This window comes from Olea europaea, chromosome 5 (assembly GCF_002742605.1).
Source record: "Olea europaea var. sylvestris chromosome 5, O_europaea_v1, whole genome shotgun sequence".
In the NCBI taxonomy this organism is placed as follows: domain Eukaryota; kingdom Viridiplantae; phylum Streptophyta; class Magnoliopsida; order Lamiales; family Oleaceae; genus Olea; species Olea europaea.
In genome coordinates this window covers 13,468,646-13,479,787 of record NC_036241.1, presented here as the reverse complement: position 1 = coordinate 13,479,787, position 11,142 = coordinate 13,468,646, and the positions used below count along the sequence as shown (strand labels likewise).

Sequence of the window (11,142 nt, the reverse complement as noted above, 5' to 3'; positions counted from 1 at the left end):
ATATTTTAGGTTAACAAGTTGGGACATATTATGTCGACCGAATGGCCCATGTTGTATGTTATGTTCGATATTATATTTATCGTCAGTCGAAAATCGTCATCAAGAATAAGATATGCTAACTAATTAAGATTAAGGATAGGAATACGTTGAAAAAAGTTAGATACATTGATTGCAATTAAAATTTGCAACATGAAGTACATTAAATACAACTCTACGTGATAACTTGAAAAACGACACGTAAAACGTATATTTTGATCAATCATGCTATTTGCACAATTTGGTTGACAATCATATAAGTTGACAAGCATCATATTCATTTATTTGAAAAATTGTTTTTGAAATCAACAACAAAGATCTTTTCAACACATACATTACCAAGTTGGTTGTACAACTAACTTAATTCTATTTGCATGGCTAGACAAAGCAAATTAAGAATTAAAAACAATAACATAATCGAAGAAACATAAATGAAAACAACCTTGAAACAAAAATTATATCAGTCAAGAGCAATTACTCTTTTTATTCTTAGGTCAACATCAGATAGCAAATAACTGTCTATAGCAAGTGTTTTGCTGGAGGACCGCCAGGCATGCTAGTTGGGCCACCTGTTCCGGCAGAGCCAAGATCAGCCATGTCCCAGCCGTAGGCGGCCGCCTGTGTCCCCTCCCCATGTGTTGGAACAGTGGAATGTCCAACATTACTCGGGTTGCTACTGTTTTCCACACCGTATTGTTGGCGATTTGTGCTGTCTTGTGCGTGTTTTCTTTCGTGTTGAGCCACCTTTTCTGCAGCTTTGTTCACATGAATATCCATTGCAGCTTCAGCTTCTCTTGCCAGTCTTACCTCGTGAGCGACGTCAACCCGCGCTTTAGCCAACTCTTTCTCCGCCTACAAATTGTGAACTTTTAGAGCATCTTTGGTATATACGCAATATTAGACATGACTTGAGAGTAGAAACGAATCCAGGTGAGCATACGGCCACTCGAGCGACCACCCAATATAAGGGAAAAAAATTTCCAACACAGCCAGCACGGGTGGCCACAGGGCCTTGCTGGATGCTAGCTCTGCCCCTGCTTGACAGTGCTGAACTTATTTTCCTTCTTTATACTATTTAGTGATGTGTAATTTACCTTATCAAATGTGTCACTCATTAAAAAAAAAAATTGTAAATTTGATTATTATTTATTCTTACCTTTTCTTCCTCTTTTGCTTCAGCCTTGGCCTTGCGCATGGTGCTCATGTCATTCAACTTTTCCTTTATAGCCTGCATTTTTCCTTTTCTTTGTGCAAGTATTAAATTGAAAGTATCCTATTTTATTACAGCAAGCATTATAACATAGTATATATAGATAGTGAAATTTGCAGCAATGGGTTCAAAATAATCCACTTTTCAGGCGAAAAAAGCTCATTTTAATGGTTAAAATACATTAAATGTGTTAGCCATGGAGATTTTTTCTCACTGGAAATAAAGTTGTTTTAAACTAATGGCTCCGCGTAATTCTTTCACATAAGCTAAGAATATTGTCCATTTTTAGTGGGTATGATTAAATTAAGTACCGGTAGTTGATGAAATATATAGTTGAAAAGTCGATAAAAATTGTAGATGCCATGAAATATTTGAGTAAAATATCTAAGTAGATAAATATGATTTTGAGCTAGCAATTTTGAACCTTTGCAATCCACATTTCCCAACAATGGTTTCAATCGAAAAATGTGATTTTATTCAATTTTATTTTAACCTGTGTAGTAATCAAATTTTCAAAACAGATTAAAAGCCCAACTTATAAACAATGCACCAACAAAAATCAAAATCAAGATATATCTGAAATCACGCAACTGTTACAATTCAAAAGCATCTAGCAAAGTACATAAAATAATATATTGTACTTTTACAAGTTAGTTTCAATTCCAAAATATGATTAACTACATAGACGTATGTAATCCAAAATAATAGCATAGGCAATAAAATAGTCTAGTCAAGTTCCAAAAAATAGAAGACTAGTGTAATTCAAAACAGTAGCATAGGCAATAATATAAAGTATCAACCATCAAGGTATAAAGATAGTTAAGTGCAATGAAGAACTTCAAACCATTTATCATCGTGTGACTCATGATCTCGTGATGATCACGGATGAATAGTGGTTAATTATACGTTAGTCCGCAGAGAAGATTTTCATTGACCATTTCTATTTGGTTGCGAAAAATCAGTTGAAAAATGTATGCCCGACTAAGAAGTTTTATTAGTCAGTAAAAGAGTATTTTCGTCGACTAATTTTTGGTTGCTCAAAAATCATAGTGTTTTTGTAGTGTGGGTTTTAAGAAAAGGGAACCAAATAAGGGCTTCTTAAGAAGAGAAACAAAAATAAACTGCAAAACAATTATTTAAACTCATACTATTGATTTGCATCATTTAAGCTTTTAAAGAGTAATAAAATTATTTATTGATGTTATTACATGAGATTTTGCTAAATCAACGGTGGAGAAACTTGAATTCGAGGTATTTATCTTTTAAAGAGGAATTAAAGTGGTTTGTTTATATTTTATCTTTGACATACCCTCAACTTATAGATCAGATTCAGTTGTTTTCCACTCGATTCTAATACGGTGATCAACCATCTTATCTCACTTCATCAGTTCAGTCCTTATTCCCACTAAGATGCATGTTGGAGATGACTTAGAGAAATGGGCTATGTAAGGGTTGGTTTTTTATATATTTTTTGACTAGTTTTAACCCGCAGAGCGTGATCAAAATACAATTTAAATAGAAACTTGGACAGAGTTTGGGTATATATAATGTGGTAAACGATTATGAAAAACAAAAATTAAGGAGTAGAAAATAGAGAAAATCCAAGGCGAGATATTATCTCTTTCCTTAAGACAAATTGTCCTGTTACGGCGCTCACGATGAATGGAACTTGTCTCCCAAGATACAATTGGTTCACAACTTATTGTATCAACATTTCAAACCAAGGAAATGTATGAAAATGCTATAGAAATATAAAGGAGATAATTGCAAGAGGAGAATGAGTACTCAATGCAATTGGTGTACCAAAAACCATATCCATAAAATCCTATTTATAGATGTAGAAAGGGTACAAATAAAGTAGTGTGAGCCAAAACATGCATCCTTTCGAAAAGTTGCAACACTTGGCCAAAATTTGCATCCTTTCGAAAGGTTGCAACACTTCATTTCTTTCAATTTTGAACCGTAATTTCTCATTTATTGGAAGTTGAAGTTGACATGAAGTCACACCTTTTCATTTTTCACTTTTACACACCTTTTCAATTTTCAATTTTCAATTAATTTTTTGAACCAATTCCAACAATTCCCCACATGAATGGAAATTTGGGTACACATATGTAAATGCGATGATATGATACAATGTAGAGAAGAAGCGGAGAAATACTGCATCAGGGATGGTGGTTTCTAGTCTTGAACCTCCCTCAATGAAATACTATCGGATTTACTCGGCTAATTGGTAAACCATAGGTTTTGAACCACTCAGCATTTGGTGTAAGTCAAGACAACAGTACTAACACAGATATCTTCCATATTCCATACTTAGTTCTCATGACTTGATTCATTATGACCCTGAACCCTTCTTGGTTTCATAATTGTTTAGAGAATTCAAGCCTTAAACAATTCTCATCGAAGCGGCCCTACTTCACACTTACATAGAAGACCTCCTATTAAGAGTATTATGTCCTACTCCACTTGACTTAATCAAGATATATGAATCATTAAAAGATAATCTTAACCTCTATCCACTCTGCAGAAAGCACTTTAGTATCATAAGAATGAGTTAGGAATTCTAATTTTCTAAGTGCTTCATGGAATTTCACAACTTAGTTGTCCCTTTGAACCAAGATCTTGGGATCTCCAGTTAATAAGGTTGGGTTATCATTGCAAAAACTCTTACATAGTAGGCTTTAATCTCATTCCTCTCGATATAGGCAAACTTTTTGTAAGTGGATCCACAATATTCTCATTTGATTTCATATAGTCAATGGAGATAACGTCATTTGAGATCAGTTGCTTAATGGTGTTATGTCTACGACGAATATATCTAGACGTATCATTATATATGCTGCTTCGAGCCCTTCCGATTGTCAATTGACTATCACAGTGTATACTTATTGTAGGTACCGGCTTGGGCCAATTTGGAACATCTTCTAGGAAATTTCGAAATCATTCTGCTTCTTCTCCTGCTTTGTCCAAAGCAATAAAATTAGATTCCATCGTTGATCGAGCTATGCACGTTTTCTTTATTGATTTCCATGATACAGCAACTCCATCAATGGTGAATACATAACCGTTAGCGAACTTGGAATCCTTCATATCGAATATCCAATTCACACCACAATATCCTTCTAGTACCGTAGGATATTTTGTGAAGTGTAATCCATATGTTAAGTTATACTTTAAGTACCTTAGAACCCTCGTCAAAGCCTTCCAAGGATCATTTTTGGATTACTTGTAAATCTGCTAAGTTTATTTACCACAAAAGTAATATCCGGTCGAGTGCAGTTTGTAACATATATAAGACTGCCAATTATTTGTGAATACCTTAGTTGTGATATGTTTTCTCCCGTATTCTTGACTAAGTACATACCCGGATCAAGAGAAGTTCTTGCAGAACTTTCCTCAAACACGTTAAACTTCTTAAGTACTTTTTCTATATAGTGAGATTGTGCAAATACAATTTCTCCTACGTTATAGAGATTTTAATCCCTAAGATTACATCTACCACACCCATATCTTTCATATCAAAATACTTTGTTAGCATCATTTTGGTGTTAAGTAACATTTTGTGACTATTGTTCATTATTAACATGTCGTCCACGTATAAACATACAATTACATAGACATTCGGTGTATGTTTAATATATACACATTTGTCACATTCGTTGATCTTGAATCCATTTGACAACATTATTTTGTCAAACTTTTGGTGTCATTGTTTAGGAGCCTATTTTAATCCATACAAAGACTCAACAAGTTTACACACTTTTTGTTTTTGGTTAGGAGAAACGAACCCTTCCGATTGTTGTATGTAAATCTCCTCTTCTAACTCACTGTTTAGAAATGCCTTTTTTACATCCATTTGATGAAGCTCAAGATTATGTATTTCCGCAATTACAATTAACAACCTTATCGACGTGATTCTAGTCACGGGTAAGTGGGTATCAAAGAAGTTAAGTCCTTCTTTTTGTCTTTATCCTTTAGCAACCCATCTGGCCTTATATTTATCAATGGATCCATCAGATTTCAATTTTTTTGAATATCCATTTGCATTCTAAAGGCTTGTTATAGGGAGGTAAATCAACCAACTCTCACTTATGGTTTTGCATTATAGAATCTATCTCGCTATTGATAGCTTCTTTCCAATGCGGTGCTTCTGGTGTAGACATTGTTTCATCGAAAGTTTTTGGATCGTCATTTGTCATATAAGTTAGAAAATCTGGGTCAAACATCTTGTAAGTCATGTCCCTTTTACTACGCCTTGGTTCTTCCTCATTTGAAGTTCCATTGGTAATTTCATATGTTCTCTTATTAGAACTCGTATTTTCCTTATCTTTGCAAGGAAAAATATTTTCAAAGAATATCGCATTCCTTGATTTGATTATGGTCCCTTTATGTACGTCTTATATTTTGGATTTGTGTACAAGAAATCGATATGCACTACTATTATTGGCGTATCAAATAAATATGCAATCTATCATTTTAGGACCGATTTTCACTTGTTTTGGCTTAGGCACCTCAACCTTAGCCAAACACCCTATACTTTCAAGTATTGGTAGGATGGAGGATGACCTTTCCATAGTTCATATGGTATCTCTTTTATTTTCTTAAGAGGTATTTTATTAAGAAGACTATTTACCGTTAAAATAACCTCCCCCACATATTTTGAGGTAAACCCGAACTTCTTAACATAACATTCATCATTTTTTTAAGTGTTTGATTTTTATGTTCTGCAATACCATTTGATTAAGGAGAGTAAGGTGCCGTTGTTTGATGAACAATTTCATGTTCAGAGCAAAAATCTTTAAATGTTACCCCATATTCACCTCCTCTATCACTATGAATATTCTTTATTTGTTTTTCAAGTTGTGTTTCAACTTCAACCTTATAGATTATGAATGCATCTACATCTTTACTTCTGAAAAGAAGGACATAACAAAACTTTGTACAATCATCAATAAATGTCATAAAGTATTTCTTACACCTCAAGTTTGTACAAATTTTAGATCACATACATCGCTATGGATTAATTCAAGAGGGGTTGTATTCCTTTGTATTGAATGGAACGGTGTATTAGCCAATTTTGCTTCAACATATACTTCACATTTATAATTAGGATTGATTTTATGCACCGAAATTAAACTTTGATTCATTAGTTTGCGCAACGATTTGTAATTCACATGCCCGAATCGATTATGCCACAAACATGAAGGCTCGAGCAAGAAAAGAAAATTTATAGTTTTATTCATAACTACTTGCTTCGGTACAATTGTAAGAACATTCAACTTGAACATTCCATCACACATGTATCATTTCCTTACATACAACTCATTTTTAGACAATACAAATTTATCGGATACAAATGCAAGTTTAAAACCATTCTTGCTAAGTAAAGACTCGGACACTAAATCCTTTCGTATTTTCGGCACATGTAGGACATTGTTGAGGACGAGTTCTTTCCCGGATGTCATTTTCAAAGTGACTATGTCTTGTCCTTCAGCTTTAGAACTTGTAGAGTTTCCTATGTATAGTTGTTCCCCGTTCAATTCTTGATAGTTGGAGAACATCGTCTTGTCCGCACACACATGGCTGGTAGCGCCGGTGTCAATCCACAATTCTCTAGTATTTCTAATCATATTGCATTCGGACACTACTGCAGATAAATGTTGGATAGAGTGTCATTTGCAACCATGTGGGCTTGGACATTCTTCTTTAACTTTCGACATTCACTTGAACGATGTCCAGCCTTACCACAGTTGTAACAGTTCCCTTTGAACTTCTTAACCTTCTTGGAATTTTCTCTTCGCGGTGCATAATTAGGAGCCTTTCGTTTCTTATTTGTTGCCTTTGGTTCTATTTTAACAAAGTTTGTACCATCTTGATCAACCGGCCTTCATTCGATTTTTCGATTGTCCTCTTCAATCCTCAAGCGCGCAATCAATTCTTCCAAATTCATTTCCTTGCATTTGTGCTTAAGGTAATTTTTGAAATCTCTCCACATATGAGGGAGTTTCTCAATAATGGCAGCCACTTGGAATGATTCACTCAATTCCATTTTCTCAGCATGGATGTCGTGCAACAAGACTTGAATCTCTTGCACTTGGCTAATCACGATTTTGGAATCCACTATCTTGTAGTCCAAAAATTTGCTGACAATGAACTTTTTTGTTCCGACATCCTCGATCTTGTATCGTGTCTCCGAAGAATTTCATAGTTCCTTGACTGATTCATTTGAACTATACACCCCATATAATGTATTATCCAATCTGCCTAGGATATAGTTCTTGTATAGGAAGTCCGAGTGTTTTCATGCATCTAAAGCAATAATTGATTCACAATTATTTTTTCATTCTTGTACAGTTGGTGCAGTTTCCTTTAGAAATTTAGCCAAATTAAGAGTGGTGAGATAAAACAATATCTTTTGTTGCCATCTCTTGAAGTCCACTTATGCAAATTTTTTAGGCTTTTCCCTATGTGAGATAGTAGTAATATGCAACGGTACGACCACGGGGATACTACATTATTGAAACCATTTTGACTTAACGAAGTCTCAATGGTAGTCATTTCTGTTACACAAACAGAAGTTCAACAAAATGATAATAATATCGGTGAAAAAATAGTACACAGAGCACTATTCAAGCAAAGTAATGGTTTGTCCACAACCAACCAAAAAGACACAAGAAATTTGTTTTAAGTTTGTTGGAGACAACTTAAAGAAACATGCTATGTAAATGTTGGTTTTTGATATATTTGTTCGACAAGTTTTAACCCGTGGGAGAGTGATCAAAACACAATTTATATGAAAATTTGAACAGAGTTTCGGTATATATAGTGTGGTAAACGATTACGAAAAACAAAAATTAAGAAGGAGTACAAAATAGAGAATAATTCAAGACAAGATATTATCTCTTTCATTAAGATAAATTGCGCCGCTACGATACTCACAATGAATGGCACTTGTCAACCAAGATATAATAGATTCATAACTTGTGGTAGCAGGATTTCAAACCACAAGAAACCGGCGAACTTTTGACATAATTTTTCCTCTACAAAGAAAATGCATAAAAATGCTATAGAAATAGAAAGAAGATAATTACAAGAGGAAAATGAGTACTCAATGCAATTGATGTATCCAAAATCATGTCCATAGGGTCCTATTTATAGATGTAGAAATGGTGCAAATGAAGTAATGGGAGCCAAAACATGCATCCTTTCGAAAAGTTGCAACACTTGGGCCAAAATATGCATCATTTCAAAAAATTGCAACACTTCATTTCTTCCAATTTTGGACCGCAATTTTTCATTCATCCAAAATTGGTTTCGAGATTTCAAATATACCACAACAATCTACTCAATGAATAGAATAAATTGGTATGTTTACTTTTGTAATTTGACAATCGGATCAAATCCGAATATTTTGTTGAAATTGACACGAAGTTACACATTTTCATTTTCCACTTTTACACACCATTACATTTCCCAATTTTCAGTTTATTTATTTGAACCAATTCCAACAATGCACAAAAAAACATCAAACATAAAAGCTAGCAATATTTTCAAATCATGAAATAGTTATGTAGCATAATTGTGCATCATAAATGCATAATATATTCAATATGTATAACAAATCCATAGTTCACTGATTTCAGCATCATAGATACTTTTCCCTTTCTCTATGGACAGAAAACAGCTCCTAGGATCGAGAGTATTATTTTAGTACTGAAGCTTGATAACGTTGATATTTATTTTTCCTTCTTAGGTTATATATAGTTCAAGAAATAAAACGACGCTCAAAACCCTAGTCGCCTGCCAGGGATATTTCTTCTTGAGCATTCATTGCCTCCTGGAACTCTGGTAAAATCTTGTCGTCTATACCAGATGTTTTTTTAATTGTTCCCAAGCAGTTATCTTTAGGTCTACAATGTGGCAGGTACATTAACGGACAAGCAGCATTGGAACGCTCGAACCTGCAAAATATAATAAACATTGGAGGATAATGGTTGCTCAAAAAATGCGTAGGAATTATATTTCATTTGCATAATCAATTGAACTTTTCTCATTTTGAACCTGCAAATTTCTGGGGGGGGGGGGGGGGGGGGAATCTAGAATTTTAGACGAGAGAGAGAGAGAGCAAAGCAGTATAACGCACTTGTAACCAAGGAGAAAATAGTGAAGGAAAATTGCAATTTCAAGCTTGGCAAGATCATTTCCTGGGCACAGTCTGCTTCCACCTCCAAAAGGAAGGAAACTTCCAGCTTTGGGTGTAAATCCCTGTAGATCACAGTCCACAGTACATGAATCAGAATCAGCATACAACAGCAAAACCAAACTAAGACGTGTTCCAATAAATTTGGGGTCGATTACATGAATCATTTTTTTTCCCACTCCACTGGATTCATTCTAGATGTACTCGTAGATTCAGAAAAAATGAGGGGAAAAAAAACTCACATCCCATCTGGAAGGATCAAACTTCTTTGGCTCAACAAATGTTTCCCAGTCATGGTGAACAGTCCTAAACCAGACCAAAACTTTCCATCCACGAGGAATGGTGTAACCTGAAATTAAGACAAGCCAACTTTTGTCGTCATACATAATTGAAAGTACATTTCTAACACATTAGTCTGGCACATGAAATGGCAAATTTTTTTGTATCAACTTGATAAAGTTGAAGAAAATGCGTATTCTTACTGACCGCTGATATTGACATCTTTATTTGCCTCTCTGAAGACCACGAACGAGAATGTAACCACACGAAGCGTTTCATCAATTACCTTAAGGTTAGGTTGAAAAGAACAAATTTTCAGTACATGCGAATATGAATTAATCTGGTGAAGCTGAATTTTGAAGGCTAAAAAAGCTTGCCACCTTAGAAAGATATTCCATCTGTCTTACTTCCTTCAGTGTTATACCCTTTTGGCCGGGTGGCTTATTTTTCACAATTGCCTCTTGTTCTGCCTGAATTGTTATCGATGACAATATAGAGAAAAACTGGGTTAGAAAAAAATAATTCGAACTATGATTGAACCAATATAATTTAAGGCAATTTCCTAAGATCTTAACCATGATCCTGAAGATAACACTGAGTCATCAGAATGGCTTGTTTTATAAGATAGATTGGATAGTTCTGAACAGTATAAGCAAAAAAACAAGTTAAAAATATTGTTAATTATAGTGTCTAGGTCAAGTTCCGTCCAATAATGCAGCGCATGAAACATCACCCTAATTATTGACCCTATAATATCGAGGACAAGATCAACTCAAAAATAATAAACTGGATTTAGGTACCTTAGCTTTTTCAAAAATTTCAGGATGCGTCTGCAGAAAAAGGGTAGCCCACATAGTGATATGCCCTGAAGATTCGTGACCTGCATTCAGATACATTACCAGAACATCAATGATCTCTTCATCAGTCAATTTTCTTCCATTCTCATCTTCCACCTCCATAAGAGTATCCATCATGTCTTTCTTATGTGTCGATAGATTCTTCCTTCTCCTCACCCTTCGCTCGTCCACTATGGACTGGAAAGTAGCGACCAACTTCTTACGTGCCTGAAATGGTAACGCACGATTTAAGCATTCAACTAGAGACAATTTGGTATCAAACGAAGGATCCATGTATCAGAACCACTTCATTTAAATGCTTAAGTAGGAGTTTTCCTTTGATTTATTTTTTCATCACATGATTGACACCAACATATATTTGTACGCTTTTCATGAGTGGGTTGTGGAAAACTTGAATGGAGGACAGTTACTTCCCTGCTACTATATTGGACTTCCTCGTCTAAGAAAACGAACCAAAACTCGAATCTTACCTTAAGTGCCTTGTAGTAAGCAAATCCAGGGACATTGATTGCCATTGCTCTAACTCCATAATTCAGTACGGTATACTCTCTCTCCAA

At 34.8% G+C, this 11,142-nt stretch overlaps 2 protein-coding genes across 2 annotated transcripts in view; both read right to left on the bottom strand.

Moving 5' to 3' along the window:
• Window positions 1–316: 316 nt before the first annotated feature.
• On the bottom strand, window positions 317–1,316 carry LOC111394964 (late embryogenesis abundant protein 6-like). The gene is made up of 2 exons (XM_023021000.1): window positions 1,193–1,316; window positions 317–888 (listed from the first exon to the last, which is right to left on the bottom strand). Exons 1-2 carry the CDS (start codon window positions 1,268–1,270, stop codon window positions 556–558), a joined length of 411 nt encoding a protein of 136 aa, XP_022876768.1. The 5' UTR covers window positions 1,271–1,316; the 3' UTR covers window positions 317–555.
• A 7,512-nt stretch (window positions 1,317–8,828) lies between these two features.
• Window positions 8,829–11,142, bottom strand: part of LOC111394261 (ent-kaurenoic acid oxidase 2-like) — a 14,522-nt gene continuing 12,208 nt past the window's right edge. Inside the window, exons 5-11 of the mRNA XM_023020018.1 lie at window positions 11,056–11,136; window positions 10,529–10,792; window positions 10,109–10,198; window positions 9,936–10,014; window positions 9,692–9,798; window positions 9,393–9,514; window positions 8,829–9,210 (exon numbers count right to left, since the gene is read on the bottom strand). Of these exons, the coding sequence (XP_022875786.1) occupies window positions 9,042–9,210; window positions 9,393–9,514; window positions 9,692–9,798; window positions 9,936–10,014; window positions 10,109–10,198; window positions 10,529–10,792; window positions 11,056–11,136 (912 nt within the window). The 3' untranslated portion in view covers window positions 8,829–9,041. The remainder of the gene's footprint in view (window positions 9,211–9,392; window positions 9,515–9,691; window positions 9,799–9,935; window positions 10,015–10,108; window positions 10,199–10,528; window positions 10,793–11,055; window positions 11,137–11,142) is intronic.

Excerpts from the sequence above, each read along its gene's own strand:
- LOC111394964 (XM_023021000.1), bottom strand. The coding sequence starts at position 1,270 with ATGCAGGCTATAAAGGAAAAGTTGAATGACATGAGCACCATGCGCAAG. Across the intron at positions 889-1,192 it reads AAGCAAAAGAGGAAGAAAAG|GCGGAGAAAGAGTTGGCTAA; the intron begins GTAAGAATAAAT and ends CACAATTTGTAG.